The sequence below is a fragment of the Leuresthes tenuis genome, unplaced genomic scaffold (genome assembly GCF_036924035.1).
Source record: "Leuresthes tenuis unplaced genomic scaffold, fLeuTen1.0.hap1 SCAF_19, whole genome shotgun sequence".
Classification (NCBI taxonomy): Eukaryota; Metazoa; Chordata; class Actinopteri; order Atheriniformes; family Atherinopsidae; genus Leuresthes; species Leuresthes tenuis.
Window position 1 is genome coordinate 4,990,889 of NW_027325373.1, and position 24,101 is coordinate 5,014,989.

At 43.0% G+C, this 24,101-nt stretch overlaps 2 protein-coding genes across 4 annotated transcripts in view; both read left to right on the forward strand.

Moving 5' to 3' along the window:
• Positions 1-84: 84 nt before the first annotated feature.
• On the forward strand, positions 85-12,500 carry bnip3lb (BCL2 interacting protein 3 like b). The gene is made up of 6 exons (XM_072371312.1): positions 85-380; positions 4,035-4,248; positions 6,383-6,461; positions 6,858-6,961; positions 7,653-7,802; positions 10,086-12,500. The coding sequence occupies exons 1-6, from the start codon at positions 326-328 to the stop codon at positions 10,132-10,134; spliced, it is 651 nt and encodes a 216-aa protein (XP_072227413.1). The 5' UTR covers positions 85-325; the 3' UTR covers positions 10,135-12,500.
• Positions 12,501-19,704: 7,204 nt separating this feature from the next.
• The window catches only part of dpysl2b (dihydropyrimidinase like 2b), a 29,653-nt gene continuing 25,256 nt past the window's right edge, over positions 19,705-24,101 (forward strand). The window contains exons 1-2 of one of the 3 annotated variants that reach the window (XM_072371306.1): positions 19,705-19,828; positions 20,125-20,506. In XM_072371306.1, coding sequence (XP_072227407.1) covers positions 20,240-20,506 — 267 coding nt within the window. In that variant the 5' untranslated portion in view covers positions 19,705-19,828; positions 20,125-20,239. Of the gene's footprint in view, positions 20,507-23,120; positions 23,458-24,101 lie in introns of those variants that run through there. The other 2 variants (XM_072371305.1, XM_072371307.1) reach the window with 2 other exon arrangements.

A 24,101-nucleotide genomic window follows, 5' to 3' on the forward strand; every position in this document is an offset into this window, starting at 1 on the left:
TGTTTTCTTTTTTGAAGTAGTTACGTAATAAGTAATTCGACGCCCTCTTCCTCTCGTATCAATCAGGCGGAGTTACGTCATCACCCAGCTCAGAGGAGATGTGATCTGATCGGCCCGCCGCCACTGCTGCCTCCAGACCAGCTAACCAGCGAAAACTAACGGCTGTGGCGCTTTAGCTCAGCTAGCCCCCTTTTTTAAACACAAGACTGAGGACAGTTCGGGCCACTTGTGCTACCGCGCGCCTGAATGTGTATAGATAAGGCGGTGCACGGCTTGCACTGACTTGAGTCCTTAATGCAACCCACCCTGCTCACCAGGCACGACAATGTCTGACGCTGCTAACGTTACTTCTACAGACAACGGAGACTCGGGGCTAAACGGTAGGCTGAATGCTGTTCTGTAACACCCTGTCAGTGTGTCTTTTTCTTCAAGAACGCCACATTATGTGTCGTTGAAATTAATTTGTGGGGTTCATTCAATAGGGTCTGCTTAATGTGCTCATATATATATATATTTTGTTTCAACGCGAAGCTTTTACCGAATGGGGAGCATAGCGTTCTAATTAGAACGCTATGTTCCGTGTGTACGATGACAGCGCTGCGACCAATGGCGATCCTCCATGCCTGATTGACAAGCAAATAAACCAATCACTGATTAGTGTAGAGGGTGGAGGCGGGCTGAAGTGTTGTCAACAAGGATAAAGGAAATAAGTGAAAGCTGGTAAAAACTCCGCAAAGGCATTTTGATCATTTACACACACTTACGATACATTATAGTGAGTACATTTAAGATAAACTAAAGTTATGCATCATTTCACTCATTTACGTATTGTTATTTCAGGTAGTAGACTTGATAATGTTAAGAACATTGTTGTTTTAGTATAAATACGTTTCAAGTCACTCCGCATTAGTTTTACAGGGTTGACCGTAAATTCTTGGGCAGTTCTTTATAAATTCTGCTTGTGTAACTGAGGCGGCCTTATGTGTCAGACCTCGGCTTATATCGGCCATTGGAGACGTAAACAAAGGGGTGTTTATTACCCTGCTGCACTGACTCAGGGCACTGCCGACAGGGCTGCTGTGGTAAGTTTTGCAAGACTATGGGGGGGCCGTGGCTTGGCATACTATTTATGGCCTCAGCGGCGAGGGGACAGACGTTTTGGACATGATGAAGACGAGGGAGGTGTTACTGCACGCAGCCCACGGAGCCTGGAGACAAACTTTCCAGCATCTCATCTGAGATGCACATAGATGGGTTTTTTTTTTGGCCATCTTTTGGGAAATGGGTGATAATGTTTCACCCAGCTATGACATAAACATAACAAGTGTTGGCTTTTATCAGAATGTTACATCATTATCCTCATATTCCTGTCGTTCTGCTGTGTGTCATGTCCAACAGCCCAAACTTGGTATCTTATTGTATACATTTCTGCCCGTAAACTCTCTGCCTCGCAACATTAATCCAACAAGATTTTTGGTAAGTCTAGCTCTGCTATTTGGCAGATAAACGTGATGCTCATGATTGCATCAGACTTAACCTGAACTCTCTATATTCTTTGTAGCTGGTACATGCTGATGCACAGCTTTAAGGAGAGCGAGGCCTTATTTTTTTATCAGCTGGTAAAGGATAGCCGCGTGTTCTGTTGTGAGACAACAGAAGTTGCTCATAAGTGTTTTTTTTTTTTTATGTAATACACAAAGTCTTCAGGCAAGAGGTCACATCGTGTCTCCCTTTGATAAGCCGATCCAACAGCTGATAACGTCTCTGAGGCCAGAATGTTCGGAAGCGTCGGCGCCATGGCAACGTGGTTTTAGTCCACGGAGTGGAGACAATGGGCTGTGGACAGCAGCTTGGCCTGCGGTCCGCTGTGTAATCCACAGGATGAGTGCGAGTGCTGAGTCGATGCCTGTTTATGGGGGAGAGATTCCCTGTTTAGGTGGCGTGTACAACATGCTGTTTACTCACTTTTATGGGGTCGTGTGACAAATAAAGAGGCCCTCCTCTTTATTTGTTTTTCTGGGGGGGGGAGTGTTGTGATAGCGCATGATGAGGGATGGCAAAGAATTTCTTCCCCACCCTGTCACTAACCTAACCTGCCCCTCCTCTATATTTGTCACCCGGCTCTGACATGCTGTGCCTTTTCAGCTGCCAGTCCATGCTGGAGCTCACGTACAAACCGGGAAAGCATTATATATCCCAGTCAAGGTCTACGAGCACAGTACACACGCACGTAAGCATTTACTGCTCTCTCATCACTCAGCAATAAATAGAACGTTACTCCTCAGCGTCTTTGACTGATGGTTCATCTTTTTTCCTCCCAGCTTCGGATCGCGTCGTAACTTCTGACATTTTCCTTTTCCCCCCTTCGGCCTTCTTAGTAAAAACTTTTTGTGTGATACTCCCAACTTGTCAAAGACTTCAGGTGGACATTTTGACACGACATAACCGGCTAACCCAGCACACAAGAGGATGGACGGTGTGGATTTTTTTGTAATAAATATGAGGAAAACTTTGCTCCTTTGGGAAGATTTTCTGAACAGGATATTAGTTTTATTGGTTTGTTGACACAGATTATGGTTCCTGACTCTTATCAGAACACCCAGTCAGTTGTGTCCACATATGTTTAAAACAGAGAAGTTCTTTGACAGGCTATGACAAGCTTCTTTGTTTTGTGTCTTTTGGTACAAACGCGTACATTCAATCCACTCATCTTGTGTAGACTTAGTTGAGCCTCTGTTTTGTGCAACACAATGCTTACGTATTGAGAGTCTGTTTTTACCTCTGGAGGTGAATAAGTGAAAGATTGAAACAGAGTAATGGCCATTGGAATGGCAGCTCTTTGTGCTCTCTCTGTGCAGTTTATTGCAAGTTTCCTCATTTAGTGTCCGAGTCTCGTCAGAAGAGACATGGAATCTGGATGAAAAATAATTGAAACTTTGTTCGGAGAAATTCAGCAAAACTCACCAAAACAAAATAATATCTGTTTTAGAGAAAATCTTTTACAATCAAACAAACCTTTGCAGCAGTAGCTGGAGTTACTTTTTTGGACCAAAGTCATCCATAAGCCTTGTTGCCTCAGTGCATTTGCTTATATGAGGTTGCTCCACATACGCAATTTGCCTGTGTAAGCAATCCTAAATCTCATACTTGATCCTCCCATAGTGGGATCCCCGTTTCCCCACCCCTCCCCATACAAACAGGTGACCGTCACGTCAGTGACACAACTCAAAATAGTGCCATCGACATGGTTTCTCAAGCTTCTCTCCTCTTAGTGTGGGAGGTGCAGATTGAATACAACAAAGGGTGGCTTAGAAGAATGGATTCTTCTGGAGGTGGACGCATTTTCAATGCTGTGTGCAGCTGGGATTCAGTAAGTGTGACATACATGCACATCGTGTAGCCTAGAAATGATAGATTAGGGGAGGAAAAAAGGCAGCCACTCTGTCGATGTTGGGAGTACTGGAGGTACAAGGTAGGGAACTGAGTTGAAGGCTTATTGTCTCCTCTATTTTATTGAAACACATAAACATATTGCTGCATGGTGGTTAGCACTGTCAGCTCATAGCAAGACGAGTCCTGGTTTGAATGTTGCCTGGGGCCTTGATGTGTGGCGTTAGAATGTTCTCCCAGTGTTCGCTGGGTTCTCTCCACGTACTCCAGCTTCCTCCCACAGTCCAAAAACATTGGTGATTTATGCGTGGTTGTTTGTGTCTGTGCTGGTCCTGTGGTGGACTGGCGACCTGTCCATTGTGTGCGCTGCCTCTTTCCCGATGGCAACTGGGATAGGCTCCATTTTGTCACGATATCTGGTAATACTGGTGCGTGCTAAGTAATGCGCTGCGGTCAGGAACCAGGAACACTAGATTTCTTTTTCTTTTTTATTTGAGCACTTTTTTTCCCTCCTTAAAGCATGTTTCATGTCTCTACTTCACAACAGTTTCCAATAAAGTAATTTGAAGTGCACCTAAAGCATGGATGTGAACATGGTAGGAAACGAACGAGAAAATTCACAATTTTTCTGTTTCTCCTCCCAGGGTCCTGGGTAGAGTTGGAGATGAACAGAGCTCATCAAGCCCAGTCCTCCTCCACTGTTGGCCTGCTGCCCCTCCCGCAGGTGGAGGAGGAGGAGGCCATAGTGGGGGGACTGGAGCATGTCCCTTCCTCTTCCTCAATCCACAACGGGGACATGGAGAAGATCCTGTTGGACGCCCAGCACGAGTCCAGCCGCAGCAACTCCTCCTGTGACAGGTAGCCTTACGAACACTTTGCCGTTCGAAAGATCCCGTGATCGGAGGCGAAAGCTTCTTTAGATTCTCTCTCAGCCCCAGCGTTACTCATTTTTGTTTTGAGCTTTTATTTTCCTTCAAAGATGGCTCTCCATCTGTTAAACGAACATTAAGAACTCATGAAGGGATGCTGTGTTTCTTTTTTTGTAGGAATAATTAATTTAGAACCTTTTTGGTAGAATCATGATCTATGATTTCAATCTGAATTTCCGTGTGTGAACCAAGTACATCCTCTTTTAGTTTCAGCGTTTCACGTATCAGGATCTAATAAAACTTAATGTGGTCCTTATCAGATTGTAGAAGTGGGTAAATACAGCCTGAGATGAACAGCAGGTCATGTGACACATGTCACTGTGTCATTATTTATTGAACAGGCGACAGAAGTTCTGTCAATCATTCAGCAGCTTGTGGAACCACTTTTTAAGCAAGAAATTTTCTGTTGTGCTGTTTCAGTCAAGTTGAGGTCTGGACCATTGTGATGCCTTTATGTATTTATTTCAGCCCTTATATTGTAGATCTGCTGCTGTGTTTGGGATCATTGTCCTGTTGATGAGCCAGTTTCAGCCAAGCTTTAGCTGTGGGACAGATGGCCTCACATCTGACTCTAGGATACTTTGGTATACAGATGAGTTCATGGTGGACCGATGACTGCAGGGTGCCCAGGTCCTGTGGCTGCAGAACAAGCCCAAACCATCAGCCCTCCACCACCGTGCTTGAGAGTTGGGATGAGGTGTTTGTGCTGATATGTTGTTTTTTTTTTTTTTTAAAGTATTGCTAGGAATGCTGATTCATATCAAGATTTTGGTCGGCTATCATCTCGAGCATGTTATAGTGCAAAATACCATAACATGCCTGAGATGCGTAATGCATTCAGCTGTGTTACGACCACCCACGTTTTTGCGTAGTTCCTATTGGGCAGGAAAGTTTGGACTCTGCTGTTGCATCCTTTATTTGAAGACAATCTATCCAAACAGAGCTCATTTCACAACAATTTTATAACAAAGGGAAACTTAACCTCCAAAAACATATTTGGAAAACAAGAATCCACCCAACATTGAGGAGTGGCTGGTGCTGTGTTGAGTCAGCTTTGAATCAGAGGCGCCAGCCTATCAAGGTTTGATTTTCTTCCACAAATATAATCATACATGCACGTAAACATCTTCTTACCTCACATTTGTTGACATGTTAGGAAAATATGACCCTTCATCCTGTGTCCACATCATGTGCTCATGTGTAACCCTGAAGACGGCGATAAAGCTGACCTTATCAGCAAGCTGGACTGTCAGCTGTCAGTGAGTCACCTGAGGATGTTTTCAAGTATTTGAGCCAAGGACATTGTGTTAGCTGGCGACTCTGAGCTAAGCAGGAACACAAACATCAACATAACACTGCTTCTACCACTTTTAGAACAATACGTGTGTCAGGGCGCTCCAAGTTAACCAAGAAAATGTTTCTTTACACAGACCGCCATACACATTTCATAAGAAAGGTCAGAGTACAGGAGCAGCTGGACTTTACTGTGAGTAACGGACTGGTCAAACATTGAACTCAAGATGACATTTGTAAGCATTAATAGATCACAAGGAGGGCAAGTATTAGAGCCGCAAGTTGCTTTTTCATCATGTTTTTACTGAAGTTGTGTAACTTCTTTGGCTCAGCTTGTAAAGTGTCAGAAAATAAAGACAAAAGAACTGGAAAGTTTCCTCAATCAGCAAATATCCAATCACACAGTTGGTTCAATCATTTTGTTTACCACTCATGAGTCATAGGACTATCCAAAAGTGTCCCAGTTGTCTGTTATAACTGCTGTAACAGAACTGTAATAACTTATCTGTCCTTTATCACACTGATACCACGAAGGTAAAAGGAAACTTCGTGCTCAAGGTTTGTCATGTATGTTTTCCAGGTAGTTTATTAACTAGTAACCGAGCACGCACTCAGAGGTTATCAATAGATCTACTCTAGCGGAATGGTTCTGCTGCTTTGGGATTGGTCATTAGGCTGTTGGTCTTTCATGTGATCTTCAGTCGGTGCATAGAAGTGTCAGGAATTTGCTGATGTAAAAGGCCTCTGGTTTGTCTGCTGTGAATCCACAGTCCTCCGCGGCCCCACTCTCCCCAGGAGGAGGGACAGATCATCTTCGATGTGGACGTGACCGGCAGAGGAGACAGCCAAGTAAGAGCTTGTGTGCCTCCTCAGCTTTTCCATCACTCTGTTGCCATGGCAACCTCAACCACTGGCCCCTGAGGTGCTGTGTGTGAACAACTGCTGCCTGCCTGTTGTTTCTGTGGAGATGGCTTCCTCACTGAGAGTAGATTTTTCTTTTTTTTCGCTTTCAGCTTGTGCTCACCATTACCATTCCGTCTCTCACAGGACAGCGGATTGCTTGTTTTCTTTTTTCTTTATGTTTGTTGATGGTGTCAGGAAGTGATTTTAGAGCGAGCTTCTGTTTGTTGCACATGCATATACAAGTATTCAGAACATGTCCTGTTTGTCCTGACAAAAGTTGCTTTATAGAGCAAGTCTGCGGCGTCAGACTGTTAAAGACTGTTGTGCGTTTTGTTCCTTCAGTCTGAAGAGGACGTCTTGGACAAGGAGAGGGACATGGACATCCTGATGAAGGACGCAGATTGGGTCGCCGACTGGTCCAGTCGACCGGAAAACATTCCCCCCAAGTACGTCTAAGTTATGTAAACTTCAGCCTTCTGTCTCCATGGCAACTGAACACACTCGGCTGCTCGTCGGTGCAGAAAGAGGCGTTTGTGATTATGGTGATAAAAGTGTTTAGCTGCACAAAAATGGAGCCTGCTGCGATGAAATTTCAATGCAAACGGAAACAGTCAAAGGTTTAGTCCTCTGCTATAGAAGTCTTATGTGAAGGGGTGTGTAAAACTGACATGACATCACCAAAAATCTGCATTCCCGCCTGGATTACAACTGTAATAAACACTCAGACGTACATAATGACCCCTTCATCTTCCTAACGGCTCGTGTCAGTTTTATGAACACCCTTGCACCGAGTCATAACTTTAACCTTAATAATCGGTCTCATTTTTCTTATCTTTTAATATATTTTAATGGACTTTAATGCTTCTTTTCAGTAATCGACTGCAACATTAGAAACTACCGTTGGATCACAGCTAAAGATCATTTCCCCCCTTGCTAATTCAGCCGATCATTCAGCCACCACAGTCTTTCAGTCAGTGACGAAGAAAAGAAGCAGACTCTGAAGTGAGAAGCCTTGGACACAGAATGACAATTTTGCTTCACAGATGGCTGACACTGTGAGGCGTTTGGATGCATGTTTACCTCGGATACGTGTCTGGTGGCATCTGAAATGAGTGTGGTTAATTTTCTTTCTTGCAGGGAATTTCATTTCCGTCACCCTCGACGGTCGGTAACGCTCAGCATGAGGAAGACCGGGGCCATGAAGAAAGGAGGCATCTTCTCTGCCGAGTTTCTCAAAGTCTTCATCCCCTCGCTGCTGCTATCGCACATCGTTGCTCTGGGGCTGGGGTAAGACGCAAACGCCACAAATCACGTTTCCACTTGCAGCGTCTGTGTGTACAACACTGACAGTGGCAATGACTCTTGACCATGGTGTATTTTTATTTTTTTCCAGGCTTATATTGATATATATGAACATGTTTGAGGTCAAATAATTGTTTTAAACTGTCGTTTTAAAAAAAAATCTATGATGAGTTGTTCAGCTTAGGGGGTGGAGATGTTTACTGTAATCCAACATTTTCAGCGAAGAAGAATCAACAAATGAGAAGCAGACATTAGTGTCAACTCACTCTGTTGGCTCCAGACCTCAATATGTGATGGTCTGTTTCCACCCATGTAGTGTAAAACTTCCAAACACATTACTGCTGGTGCACTGTATTGGATTATATTGTGAATAAGAATTTACAGATGAAATTTCATACGGTGCGACAGAAAAGCTGAGTCACTTCAAAGTGCAGTGGGTTCCCACTTGGTGCCTTGCCATACGGCACAGTAAGAGGGACAAATATAGACTGTTTAGAACTCAGAAAAGGCTATATCCGTGTTGCAGGAGGCTATATCCATGGTAAAGGCAGCTACTGACCCAACCACTTGTAAGGTGAGAAATTAGAGGGCGAATATTCATTCGACTTAGACAGTAACTCATGCATTTAACGCAGCGAGTCTGGATCATTTACCGTCTCTTAGCCTAAAGAGGCTAACGACTAGCATCGCTAAGCTTGTGACCAACTGGATTAGACACAGCCTCGGATGTGCGTTAGCATGTACAGGCTGTTAATTTATATTTATTGGTTCGCAACCATCATGCAGAGGGTAATAACCTACTAAATCACCATCTGCTTTGGTTACAAGTCTATCAAAGCTAACTGAATTTGCTGCTGCGTTAGCTTGTCTTCTTTTCTGTTTTAGCGGCAGATTGAGCTTTGTGCTGCTGCCACCTACTGTTCACTTGGTTGTTACTGCAGTCTGTGGCTCCCACTAAGTGCAAGGAAATGATTGCTTTGAGGTTTGTCTCGCAAAATACGTATTTAATCGCAGTTGTAAAATAAACAAAAAAATGACAAAATATGATAATAATGATCAGAGGTCTCTATAGGTGAGTTTTGATAACCGGGTATGTAAGCTTTGAATGAGCACTTTTAGATTTCTGCACCGTGCAAACATCATAACTGATGCGTTTCTGATTAAAACATACATCTCAGATACATTCACTCTCTAATGTAAGGCCAACAATCAGTTGCTGATACAGAGTCCTGGATTACATGTCAACGGGGAAAAACAACAATTAGTGACAAATAATAGAAACAAAAGTCAGAAACGAGCTTACAAACATCCAACTTTACGTCTCATCCATTGACCGAGGAATGGAAGCTCAAGATGGCCATTTGTTACTTTATGGACTCATTGTGCTGCCAATGGGTGCTAATTGGAGATGGTTCTATCAATGCGTGTGCACACGTGTTTGACAGGAAGGATTGCCGCTTTTCCGTAGGAGCCAGTGAGTGGATGATAAGTACATCATTAGATTTAGTGTTTCTTGTGTCAGAATCTGGTCCAACTACGGCATCTGTAGTTTAGTTTTTAAAAAGAAATTTATCGCACTTAAAGTAACAATCTGCCGTTTTTACTTAAGTCAAAATAGTCTTTTTTGTTGTTGTTTTAAGACAAGATTTCATAGAGGAAGTGACCTCTCGACTCTAAATTACAAACACAAAACAACGACCTAGTAGCTGTGAAAGCACGTTTTATTGCATCACAGGTTGCTTTTAGTAGATTAATTATAATCACTCATAGAATTTTCAGCGCCTAAAACAAAATGAACAGCCGGTTTATGCTGTTGATACAGCTGAATATCACCAACTGGTTCGGGGCCAGGCTGCGGTGATAGCCATAGTTTGTCCAGCAGAGGGAGCTGTAGGCCACAGGCAGGAGTCAGCTGTGTCTGTTGGTCTCTGCTGAGCAGCTGCTGCACACCTGCTGCCTCAGATCCGGCTCTGACACTCCCAGCAGTGTCCTGTTTGTGATAACACTCAGGCTTCCTCAGTCAGTACAGCAGTCATGTTGAACACCATGAGGTCTGAAACAAGTCATTGAGCAAGCCATCACAACCCCGCTGGACGTCCTGGGCTTTGATATGTTGTAAAATAAATCCTTTTTTTTCTCTCTATTTGAAATAAAAAGTGCTTGTTTGTTTTTTCTCCTGTGGAAGTATCCTTTCATATCTGTTTGATTGAATCCTCTCAACCAGCTCATTTGAATCATTTGCAAACCACCTTCTTCTCTGTTTCTCAGGGTCTACATTGGAAAGAGGTTGACCACGCCACCCGCCAGCTCCTTCTGAACCCGAATCTGTAGAAAAGTGCCTGACAAGTGGCCACGAGCTGTTGGAGAAAGTTTAGCTGTCGCGAGAGGAATGCCCGCCTCCCCTCCCTCCATCCCGCCTGCCCTCGCTTCCCCTCCTCCGCCCTGAGATATGACATGTTCTCAGGAGAAACGCATCTGCTTTCTCCCGCCGTTTCCCCTCCTTCCTCTCGCTGTTTTTTCTTGATCGGCTGTTCTGATTGTCTGTAGATATCCCCGTCTCCACTCCATGACTCCCTCACTCATTTGTACGAGCTTTTCAAGAATGAGTAAGGTCATATCCCCTTTCCCCAACAATTGGGTTTAAAAGCCTTCGATGGGTGGGTTTACAGGGAGGGTTGCAGCATTAAACCAAACTCCTCTACTGCATGTCTTTTTTTGGTGCCCTCTGATCATGTGACAGTAGAGGAGGACTGACCACAGATTGTGCCACCTGCAGCAGTAGCCCAGCACTCGATCTCGTTAGGGTTCGACCAAATTCAGTCAGCTACGCATACTGAAGATGTGATCATGCCTTTTTTTTTTTGTCCCTGAAAGTAGCCATTTTGTTTCTGTTTCTTTAAGAAATATCTTTTTTTTTTTTTGTTCATTTAATTTAGATTCAGTGGTCGTTTATTAGGAAGTTTTTACAATTGAAGGAGTTACCACAGTGGCCAACACAAACTATAAGAGCTCTCTGCTTCCGTATGCCACCAGAGATTCATGTGTCCATTTTATTTTCACTGTTTCTGTGACGGAAAGTAGAGAAAGCCGCGTCTGAATTCACACGGTGTGTTGTGAATCGACAATAACCGGAAAACAGGGTGTACGGGAGATGTGAGTTGTTTGCGGGCAGGTTCTGTGCACAGTAACACGTGTACAGATCTGACTTGGGACCGTGTGCTCCAGAGAAAGTTTCTGTTGGCTGTCCGGACTGCTTCTGTGTCCACACCGAGCCTCTTGTGAGCCTCCTGGTTTGTCTGCAGCTCCATCTCCTGCTTACTCTGACTTCACACGAGGCTGGGTGTTACATCGTTTTAATAGTTTGTTTTGCAAGGTATCGAGGGATTTTTGTTTTAAAAAGTCAGAGGTATTTCATGAAGAAACGTAAGGCTAAATCTTTCTTTTTATAGAAGGTTTTTTTATTTAAATTTTTTTTCCAAGATATGAAACTGCCACTGTTTTGGATAAAGCATCCAACATAGCCAGTCCTGTACTCCAACACGTTGCCAAAAATGCCAAGTAAAGGAGCAGAAATACTCCATGAGGCTGCAGATGAAGGGATGCTTCCTCAGAGTCTGACTGTGGACAGGCAGAGTGGTGACTCTCACCTCTATATGACGCTGCTAAAGCAGCAGCTTCTAATCAACTGAGGGGGTTGGGGGGGTGTTTGGAGAAGCTTGGCTGCCATGTCCACTGCAAAACTTGATGTTAAAGTTCAGCATCCGTGAGGCAGACTGCAGCATAGAGGCTCACATCCTTTTGTGTTATTTTAGCATGAAAAGCCACAGCCGGTGTGGCGTAGAGTGGTTCCATGCAGAGGTGAAATGATTCCTAGAGATCTTGCGTGCTGTGAGATCTAAACTTGGACAGCAGCAGCAGCAAGTGTTTTCAGTCATTCAGGAGAAAAGCGAAGGCGGCTTTCAGCGTTGTTCTTCTTTCTCGGCCTGCGGACCTCTGCGTCGACAGACGAACTTTGACATGAAATGTCGCGGTAAAGGTCTTCATAGCTGCCTTTGCAAATAGCTTGTTTAATTTTTTTTGCACTTAAACATTGTCGCACAACAGTAAGTCATGGATCCGCCTTGTTTCAGGTTCAAAATAGATCTCGTTGTGAAGAGGAGAAAAAACAAAAGCTCGGTCGCTGAAGACGCAGTGAAATTAGCCTCGCCGGTGAATAATTAGCACACACTTCTTTTAAAATTTCTTGTAAAGGACTCCTTTAACAACCACCAGAGACTCGTGTTCGTTGCAGCCCTCACGCTTCTGCCTGTTTGCACGTGCAGCTTTTGAAAGTGGAATTATGAATCATTCTTTCCTGAGTAGTTTGTTTTAATATTTAGGGTTAATTTTCTTTTGTTCGTTTGTTTGTTTTTCTTTTTTCCCGACTTTATAGAGAGACGAACGCACAGAGCGGGAGTTGAGTTTGACGCACATTGTGTTTTGAAAGAAAAAGGCTAAAAACACAACCCCTATTGTTGACGGCAGGGCCCGATTCATAGAAACGGAAGACGCAGAAAGAGATTTCCCTCAAGGCTGCGAAGGTCGAACAGTAGTTATTGTAATGATGCGTTTTGCTTCAATTTTTTTCCCCACTACATTGATAAAATTGATGAACATTTTATCATTAAAGATGACCTGAATTAAGACATTTGTGACTGTGCCTTTTTAATTTCAGCAGTTATCAGAAACCTTTGGTGTAAAAGTTCTATAGAAATTGAGGGGCTTGAATTTTATGGGTTATTTAAATGAATTTTCCTCCTTTTTTTTTGTCAGTTTTTGTTGTGTATTAGATGGAAACCCATCCCAAGTTTAGAGAGCTATTATTACTGCTATTGTTATTTTAGTATTCAATTTAAAATTAGCTTAATTTCAGGCTCATTCAATTAAAATGACCATGGATGCCTTGAAGGTTGATGGACAGTGTTTACAGATCTAAGCACTGTCCATCAAATCAGGTCCAGTTTTATCTGCTTAGATAAATGAGCAGAAACTGTAGTGGATGGTGATTTGTGTCACATTGCTTTTTTCTACAGTAGTAGTAAAAGATACAGAAAAAGAATGAAATTCTAAGGTTGTACAACTCACAGTGTTGAGCTATTAAAAAAAGATCACCTGTTCCTTATCTGGTCTTAAAAATAACGTAAATACAACCTTCAGAGCAAACGCACGGCTTAATGCATCACGTCATTATTCACTGAACAAAAAAACAGTCAAATTGGAGAAGCAGTGTTTATATAAAAAAGACAAACAAAAAAAAACTTTTAGTACATGTGATTTCATTTTGAGGATAGATTCAGTGTTTCTCAGTTCCGGTCCTCATGACCAATGTTTCCCTCCTCCACCACACCTGATTCAAATGAATGGCTCCTTATCAGGCCACTGCAGAGCTTGATGACGAGCTGATCATTTTAATCAGGTGTGGTGGAGGAGGGAAACATCGAAAACATGCAGGGCGGTGGGTCATGAGGACCGGAATTGAGAAAAACTGGATTATGACGACTTTGTTGAGCTTTTAGTTATTTTCAAAAATGTCATCTATCTTCTGTATTTACGTGCCTCACATTTGACTCAAGAATACTGTGGTTTACAGAGGAGTTTGTGGCTGACTCGGTGAGTGCAAGGTGTCCAGGTCCTGTGGTTGCAAAAAAAGCCCAAATCATCAGCCCTCCACCACCGTGTTTAACAGCTGGTATGAGGCGTTTATGCTGATATTCTGTTTATTATGACCAAACATCTCCACTTTGCTCTGGTCTGTCCAAAGGACATTGTTCCAGAAGTCTTGTGCTTTGTTCAGATGCAGCTTTGCAAACCTAAGCTGTGCTGCCATGTTCTTTTTAGAGAGAAGAGGCTTTCTCCTGCAACCCTTTCAAACGACCCATACTTGTTCCGTCTTTTTCTAGTTTACTGTCATGAACTTTAACATTTAACATGCTAACTGAGGCCTGTAGAGTCTGAGATGAAGCTCTTGAGGGTATGACCTTGGGGTGAACTTGCTAGGACGTCCACTCCTGAGAAGATTAACAGCTGTCCTGAATGTTTTCCACTTGTGAATAATATTTCTCACTGTGGAATGGTAGACTCCAAATAGTTTGGAAATGGCCTTTTAACCCTTTGGAGATTTATGGGCGGCAGCAGTTGCTTCTCTAAGATCCCTGCTGATGTCTTTCCGCTTTGGCATTGTGCCATCACACATCTAAATGCTCCTGACCGGCAAACTGCCAAAACTTCTGCTTATATTGTGGTGCTCACACTTGCTCACGGTCAATTTATCAAGTGTATTTGATTAGAAACACCTGACTGCTTCTCACCTTCTTAATTCCTAAGGAAGCAGTGAGAGTGAACTTACACTTCTTCTGCATTTTGGCTTAGTGACACAGTGTAATGTGTGCTATAATTCAGCTGAAGTTATATTTACTTAATTTAAAGACCTGGTAAGAACCAGACTTTAAAAAAAAAAAAAAAAAAAAAGAAGTATTTTTTTGTCATGTCGCAATAAGCGGAACCTTTGAATTTAAAGGATGTATACTTTCTGAAACTGTCTCTCTGTGCACTTGATTTCACATGCTGTCACACTCAGCAGCTGTCACAGCCCTCAACCACTTTTTTTTTGGGCTGTGGTTCAAGTCCACAGCAGCAGAAGCTTTGCAAATGTTTGAGTAATGACTGAAATCTGAGGCACTGAGCTTCTCTGGAATTCTCCGACTTCCTGGAAAGTCCTGTAAGCTCTGCCTGACAGCAAGAGGATGTTCAGATCAGCTGAGGGAACAAAAGGTTGAGAGGACCATCGTGTCTTTCACTAAGTGAATGTAGAAGAAACTGGAATGCCAAAGAGTGACATATTTGTTGAAATGTCGGCTCACTGCACATCTGGACATTTGAGCCTAGTTTCCCTGCAGACACCTGGTTCTTTAAAGTTCTTCATATGTCAAATTCTTCCCTGAAGAAACCATCAACCCGTCGTCCATGAAAGCTTCGACCCAGTGTAACCTGAATGTTTAAGCAGATTGAAACCAGAGCCCGAAGACCTTCAGGAGGACCCCATGTCAGTTCTGATTATGGCTATTTGAAACTGCACAATGGGGCCCCTGAACACACCTTTTGTCTGGTCACTAAGAGGACAACAGTGAATCTGTTCAGAGGGGAAGCACTGCACTCCTGTGGCTGACAGCCTGCACTTCTCTCTTTACTGCATCATCCTGTGAAATGCTTGTAGTCAGTCTGACAGTGTGATGATACAAAATGTGATTTAAACCACATAAACACAAGAAATGATGCAGCTCAGGTTGGGTTGTAGGAATGCAGTCATATATATGTCACCACTTGTCAACACAGTCCAGGCTTTGAATAAAGTATCAAGTATGTGTTGTCACACTTTTAGTCGAGTAACAAAGATCTGATCTTTAAAGTAGCCCCCACTACATCGATGCTCCCTCCTCCCCACATGGAACCTCGCAACACCTGTTCCCAGCCAATCCAAAAGCTCTGAGACATGTAGCTCCTCCCACTGCAGCTGACAGCGTTACTATGGGTTACAGGGTGGTGGCCGGCTCCATCTCTATCCCTCTGGCGAGGAGACTTCATCTCCCCGGCTTTCAGCAGAATGTACTGCAGCAAGAAGCCATTTTCAGTGACAAATATCCAACACATTTGAGATAAAGTTGGTATAATGGAGTGTTTGAAATGTCTGTTCATGCAAGCAGGCGCTTGCTCCAGCTGCTTATCTGCACTTAAGTATGCAAAGAAAGACCTGTGGGTATAGGTCCAACTAAAATCACCTTTTTTTTGGTGCACTTTTTGGTGTGGGATTTGTTTCACTCTTATTTCTTGTCATTTTATGTGCTATTTAAAAAACAAAAAAACAACTTGTGGTAAGATGTAACAGTTATGTCCAAACTGACTTGTGGAAAGTGATGTTAGCTGGTGGTTGTTTGTTGCTCACTCTTTGAACAAGGTGCAACAAAGAGACATCAGCTTTAGTTTTCTTGTCGTCTCTTCGCATACGTGTAGGACAGTGATGCTCGTCATTTCTGAAAAATAGTAAACTGCAAGGACTTCTCTGCCCACTAGGAAAAACAACAGACAGGGGGCGCTGTCTTCAGCTAAAGACAAAGATTCATTTTCGTGAAGCTTCACTCAGAGCTTAGATCTCTGCACTACAAGTTGAGAGGACGAATGGAGATGGACAGAACGCAGGTGAATACAGAAATGCTGTGCTATGTGTGCATCTCTTTGTGCAAAACTCTTACATCAGAGAAAACAACAAGCAGAAATCACGTCCATTTTCCAAGCACAGTGACAGAACACGCAAAAGATATTCATGAACAACACTGCTAAACACACAACTGTACAAAAATAACATTTTACAAAACATGAAGAAAAATACAACAAAAGTTAGAAAACATTTGTCAACTAAATGGGAAAAAACGCGTTTCACACAGGAGACGAAAGACGTCTTTTCTCAAAACAAAACGTCACAAAACCCGAGGAACTAGATGCGTCACTAAACTAAATGCAGTAAAACAACATTTAATGAAGTGAAACAATTCTGAATTGTTTTTATCTTCTGAAGTTGTGCTTTTTACATCTTTTTGTCTGGGTTTGTGTTCGTGTGGTTTTGTATTTGTTGTGTTTCACACTTCACTGCCACTGTGTCATTGTGTTTGGTAGAGCAAAGTAATACTAATAATCATTCTGACCTGATGATGGGGCAAAATTAAACTTGACAGGCACACAAAAAGGAATTTCAGTCCTATCCACTGAATAATTGAGCGTCTGCTGGCCAGGAAGTACACTGGGTCATCCTCTTGACCTGTCCTACCCCTCTGGTTCACCTCCGGAAGCATCTCTGGAAAAGACACTGAACCACAAATTGCCTCATAGTAAAGCCAGCGCCTTGCATGATAGCTTAATATCATCAGAGTGTAGTTGTTCGTAATAACATGTTGTGAATACAGCATTTTTTTTGCTTTTATTCTCAAATCTACACACTCCTATTTCCAAAACAAACAAACAAACAAAATAGCATAATGCTAGCTCAGGCATCTCAATTTTTGTTTTCAGACTGTAAACTGATTAGAACCTGACCAATAATCTAATCCACTCAGAAAGTCGCCCATGTTTTCTCTGAGATCAGCCAATAAGAGGATCCACACAGATTTCGCTGATCTCGCCGCTTGTCCTACATCTGTTCTGGATGCCAAGGCCGTGCCCTTCCTGTACAGAGACCACACACTCCCTCCTCCTCTTCCAACTGCTTATCGGGCCCCCTGCCAACTTTCCCCTCTAATTATCAAACACTTTCCCTGTCTCTGCTCTGAGCCTTTGTTTTGGTTTGTGGGAAGACAGTTCGGCGAGGGGGTGGGTGGGAGTGTCAGGACATAGTTTGGACCTTTTGGGCATAACTGCAGTACCAACACTTGGAGACGTAGACGTAGAGTTATTAGCCTTTGCAGTCCTCTCCTGCAGAGAAGACAACTCACCCACACGTTAAAAAACGCACACACACAGCAGCCGTCATGGTCCTCTGGGAGAGGGAATGGAATCAGCAAAGCCATTTACAGCCCACCACGTTGTTATGGAAACTGGGCCGACGTGGACTCGGTGCTAAAATGTTTTCCATGGCCTCTTGTGCCTCTGTATTGTAAGCCAGGCATCAATGATGTGTGTTAGAGTGGACTCCTACTTCCTGTTCTTATCGATCACCATGCAGTATTAATTCATTCAAACCTCACAGGGAAGTTCAACTAAAATTGTTTGAATGCAACTCAACTTTAGCGCCATGATAACTTAATGAAGACACATCCAGGTAGACAGGATGTTACTGACTTTCGCTGCGGTTTAAATCAACTGACTTTGATGCACCTTTGATGCTATTTGAAAGCACTAATTACACCCCGGATCTTGATGCATACTGCCATAATGTTAGAACTTTATGATGGGCTTTGTTGCTCCAGTAACATGCTTGCTATGACGAAATACAGGCAGAGCAGAGTGTCCCTCCACATTCTGAACATTCAGCATTTATCAGACTGTAGATGCAGCGGGGCTGCAGGGGTACTGTACTCTATGTGGTTTTGTTAAACAGGCTGAACTGAACATTACTCGTCTAAATGACAGCAAAGCGACCACACCAGATGAATTAAAAACTTCTGGGCAGAGACAGTGCGATACTAAAAACTGTCAAGCGGGCAAAGTTTGAAAAACAGTGGCATAAGCAGAAGTTTGCAGTGCGGGATTTTGCAGGGGGTTAATGATCAATATAAAGGTAAGAAAGAAACTATAAGATTTAGTGAATAACGAGAGATTATTGACATTTATGAGAGGGCAAAAAAAAAGAGTAAAAACCAACCAGTTGAAGCTGAGATGCTGATTCTGAATCCCAACTCCAACACGGTGTCCCTCATTTCCCAAAGTTCAACTTCTGTTCAAATGTAAAAAAAAAAAAAAAAAAAGGGCACTGATTACTTTTATTTACTTTTATCCGTTTTGTGCATTTCAGGCCTGCAACACAAAAAAAGTTGGGACAGCGGAAATTTAGGTACTGGACCTGTCTGCCAAAAGTTCTGTCCTCAACAGACAAAAAAAAATACAACAATAACCTGGCACTGCTGCACATTTTAAGACCTGTTTGCAGGAAAGACCTGGGACAAAATATGGGCATGTAGTGAGAAAGAAGTCATGCCTTTACAACACCAGACCAGGACAAGTTGGAACGATATGGAAGTTCTTTTTTAATCTCTATTTAAACTGCATTGCTTTGCAGGCAATATAAACCCAGGTTATTTCACGTGTTTTGGCTTATCAACTTTGTTAATGTGCGTTCTTCAGTTGCCCTACAACACAGACCTGTTTCATTGTTTCCGAGCCTGTTGATACCTAAAGATGCGTCTGAAAACATAAATACAACTTTCATGAGTCCATGATTCAGCATTTTCATATGTCTGTCCTATGTATGCTAAATGGCTGCAGAGACATGCAAGTTTCCCAACAGGGACCAAGACAGCATCACTGGATCCTGCAGACTGATACCAGATCAGCTTACAGTGCAGTTTTGAGCATGATAGCAGTAGCAGACCTATTCAGAGGAATCCAGCAGCCTTCTAAATGCTGTAGAAGTTGTAAATAACAGCTTTACCAAGGTTTTGAAGAATAATGTGATTTCTTTCAAGAAGTTTTAGCTCTGATCTCTCCTCCTACATGAATAGTCAGTGTTCAGTTGTATGCAGGTGATGCGAGGGTTTCAGGGCATTTACAGTAACTGAAAAATTAGAAGTAATAAGCCCCCCAAAACAGCCTATCGTGGGATTTACTAAATGGATAATTGTAATTATTCACATGACTTGTATTTGGCATTATATTTCTTTTGTTTTGATGTTTCCTCTTCATCATATAGATTTATTTTCAGTACATTCCTGTGTATTTATAGAATATGCACTTTTATGTTATTTTAATCTGGGTGTTGCTGCTCAGACATTCTCAGAATAGAGTTGTTAAAACTTAAGAGTCCATTTTTCCCCCTAGCTAAAAAGATGGTGAACTAAAGTTAGAGGGACAAAGTTTACCATTTTTTAACCAAAGAAAGTGCTGTTTTACCGGGGTTATCAGATGGGTTTGAGTCGCGTGGATCCTGCAGCTGAAACTATTTCAAACTTGACTGGGTGTGGAACGCTAAGGTGTGTATGTGTGTGTGGGGTGGGTGTGGTGCTGAAGGGACAGCGCCCGTCATTGTTAGGACTGGGTGTGACTTTGTGGAACTCTCCGTGGTCCTGATCAGTTCTTGACCTCAGACGTCTGACAGAGACGCCCCGCGGAGACATCCTAACAATGCATGACACGCTTTACAGAAGATATTACATTACACAGCGTTAAGACTCCCTGACAGGCAGCACACCAGAGCTTTTGGAGAACAAGTCTCCAGTTTGGACCCATCAACACACTCCAACAGAGTCTGGACAGCTTCTCTCAGGCTACAGGTAATCCCCCATTGGGAAATATCCTCCTCCCATAGCTTATTGGATCTTTTTTTCCCTCTCCTGTAGGTCTCCCCCTCTTATGCTGACTTATAACTCGCGCAAGGATATAGGATTTGTTCAGACACATGAGTAAGCGATTCAAAAATTGTTGATGTGTAGGGAGAAACGGGAGGATTTTCATCTACCTTTCCCCTAATATCAGCCACAGAATTCCAGCCCGTGGTGCAGTTCTCTCTCTACCGTGGGAGTGTTTTCAAGCGGCATTAGCCGTACAGATTGTTTTCCCTTTGTCACAGTGCGACCACCTGCGCTTGAAACCCGGTGAAGGCGGTGGCTGTCCAGGCGCGCGGAGCTGACAGGAGGAATAAGAAAAGCTGAAGAAGCTGCGACACACGGAGCATCCTCACAGCCATGTCAACCGCCGGGGAAGTGCCAGCCTTCTTCCAGAGTATGGGCTCTGACAGCCCCGCCAGGCCCAGGCAGAAATTCTGTGGGATGTTCTGCCCGGTGGAAGGCTCCGCGGACAGCAAGACTCTGGACTTTGACGCGCTCTCGGCATGCAGAGGCAGGAGTGCCTCGCGAGTCATTGACCGACAGACCGACATCTCCCAGCCGAAGAAGGTGGAGATAAGGGAGAGCACTGGGAAAGAAGCGCTCCAGAACCTGGACGATAAACGGGTAAATTTTTGGATTTCTGCATGCAGATTTTTTTTTAAAACGCACTTCTATTTTTCAACCTGCCTATTGTTTTTTGTTTTTATTTGCTTTCTCCTTCTTTCACACTAACATTTACTTCTCATCCAACATTCAGTTATTTGCACAGACCTGGGTCATTTCAGTGTTGTCAACCACAGCCCCTAAATTGAGTTAATTTAAGCTTGCACAGCCCGGGTAATCCAGACAACTTGGCATGACTACATTTCCCAGAAAGCACAGTGATTTAACGGAGCAGACACAGGGCCCATCATGCAGAGCAGCCAGAGGGAGTGGCTCTGTTAGTCAAGGCTCATAATGTTGATTTTTCCCCTTTCTGCTGAACAGTACATTGACTGAAGGTGAAGCAAACATCTGCAGTGTCAGCAGGTTGGACTGAGAAACACATATACATAAAGATGGTTACGTGTCATCCATTACGATGGTTACAAATCAAACACACGAGTGAACACATAACATTAGATGCTAACATGATAGTTGCACTGTTGCACCACCGTTGCAATATATTCTTGAGCTTCTTTGCTCTTTTGTATTCTGTAGCAGCAGAGCTGAGGTCGTAGAGCTGGTGCACCACAGACAGAAGCTACCATGACTTGCAGGATTCATTGTTGGGTGGTCCACCGTGGCACCATCGGTACTTCCTTTACCTAATATTCAAGCACTCTGGATGGTGTTAAAAGCTTGGGGCGGTGGTGTTGAGCCATTGTATCATGTTACATATTGATCAGTTGCATCAGCTACGTAATTCTCTCTTTACTCTCTTATCTCTTTCATGCATATTAAGGTGGTCTTCTACAGTCTGAAAAAGTACATGTGGAATTAAATGGCCTGATCTTGCATATGAATTATATCAATAATACAAGTTATTTTCAATTACATCAGTAGAATGTTTCATGACAGGCTGACATCTCAGCCCCATGCTTGAGATACAATAAGACTAGCCACACCTTGGTCCATGAATGCACACATTCATAATACATAATACAATAAACATCATACTAGTACTTTACTCAGGATAAGGCTGGGCCACTCTTCTTATTTGGTACGTGCTGTATTTTGTGTTATTTTGTGGTGTTATTTTGCTTTTTTTTTTTTATCTGAGTGAAATATATATACATTTCTGATGAGTATTTGACAATGAACAACAGTATAATAGTTTATTTGCACCACTGTTTATTTACACTTTTGAGTAAGTTTGTCAAAATTCTGGCTTTGTATCTCAGATTTCAGGTTTAGCATCTCAGAATTATGAATCACAACTCTGAGATACTATCACAGAATTCTGCTGTATCTTAAAATTCTGAGATGCTAGAATAGCAGACTAACTTTCTGTTTCATAATTTTGAGATATTATCTAAAGGTTCTAAATCACAGTCTCAGAATTCGGTCCCACTTTGTCAGAATTCTGGCTTTATATTTCATCATAGTTTATGAAAAATTTTGAAATTGTGAGATTTCTAAAAGTTTAGACTTTGTATCTCAGAATTCTGACTTAGTATCTTAGAATTTTGAGCAACTATTTCAAAATTCATCTTCAGTATCTTAAAATCCGTATTACATATTACTTGACTTATTATTTTGTAATTCTGACTTTGCATTTAATTTCTCTCAAAAATCCAAGTTTGTATCTTAAAATTCTGATTTAGTATCTCATCCTTTTCACAACTGTGAAGAAGAAACAATTTCTTCCCTTGATAATCATGGGTGTGATCAGTGGCAAATAAAATGAACAAGCTTGGAACTTGGACAACGATGCAGTGGGAATATTGGATTTTGGGGGGGGATTTTATATTTTATTTTATAAGGCCAGAATTGGAACTTTCTTTGTTTATTTTCATCACATTGGTGGATGTAGTCTTCCATACAGTTTATTGCTATAGACTTCAGCATAATTTTAAAAACGATCTCTTGAGACGAATGGCATTGTTTTAATATCTGAAACATGACATAGACTTTATTTTCCTTACAAATAACACATTTAACACATAAGAACTAAAACGTACTCTCTGAGTACAAAACACACTTAGTTTTGCTCCAGTGTTTCATGTTACAGATGAGAGAAACAAGACATAAGCAAAACCACTGCTTAATATGACAATAAGTATATCATGCAGTTGATTGCATGATGCATTGGTTTATTTCCTCTCTTGTACTCTGAATAGAGCTCCTCTTAAGCCTTTTAGCTTTGTCCATCAATGCAAATCAGTTTTATTTGATGTAAAATTGTTTTAGCCTTATAGACTCCTGCCTTCTGTGGCCCCAGCAGTTTTCAGTTTCTTGTCACATGTTGGAGTTATCTTGTGACAGTTTAAATCACTGGTACCCACACTAAAACAAGTTCCTCACGCCTGTGCACAGATCTCAGCTTGAATGCACTGACTGAGCTCTTCCTTGCCTTGACAAAAACTCCTAGACTCTGAGCCGCAACAGATGAAGTGAACTGAGTTAAGATGGCTGCTGGGTGTTTCTTCATGTGGGTGTTTGCAGGCTGCACTCCATGCCTTCCCCCTAATCCATGAGAGCAATTGATGGCATTAGTGGCTCTCCTGTCAATGGAGCAGGGCGAGGCTCTGCGCATGCTCCGTGGGGTTCTTTTATGGGGAAGAGGCTCTTTAGCGGTCCCTCCCTCCCCTCTTGTCTGACTCCGTCTGGGAAGGAAAGGCTTGGTGCATCGGTGGACACCGGGAGGCTGTCAGGTAGCGACGAGAAGTTGAGAGATAAGTTTGATTCCTCACATTTGTGGCCTCCCAAGGATCAACTGCACGCCACTTCATCATCGTCGTCCTCATCGCAACCCGGCAGCAGGCAGTAAATCCGCACATCCTGAGTTGATAGCGGTCCAAGGCGCAGCGCGAGACGAACCACCGGCGAAGATGTCTGGATATCAGGGCAAGAAAAACATCCCCCGCATCACAGTGAGTGCCTGGCTGTTTGAATGTTGACGTAGGTGAGGAGAATTCCAGCGTGGGGTCCGGTGCAGGGTGGTGCAGGCCTGTGGGTGTGGGTGCAGGATGTCACCGGGGCGGCATGGTTTCTGCGCCGCTGCGCTCCGCCACAAATCTGAGCGGAGATCCGCAGGACATCGCCGTACGGGCTGCTTTCTTTAAAGCATTCTATTGATGCGATTTGTTTTTATATGGCAAATCAGATTTTCGGGCACTGAACGCGCTTCACCACGGGCGAATCGACGAGGCCACTGAGATAGTGGTGTGGCCGAAAATGTCAGATTTTTTGCCGCGGCTGTGCGTCAAGTGCTCATGTGTGGATAAACCTGAGGTTTTATTTGTTAGGATGCATGTTTCTGCTCCGGATCCCCACTCAGTCCAGCTCCCTGTGTCTGTGGTATGCATGACAGTTGAGATTTCACGCCGCTGCTCTTTGTTAGACGGTGTGTCTGGTGTCCGGGTATCACTGCACACCAACTGGTAGAGCAAATGCTTCCCCGCATCCGCTGCAAAGGCTCAGAACCCGGCTTGGTTTTTTGTTCCGTACGGGCCCTTCTTCCACCTTGGAAAGCCGCCTTCACTTGTTTCAATTTATCCTTAGAGACGCAGATTAA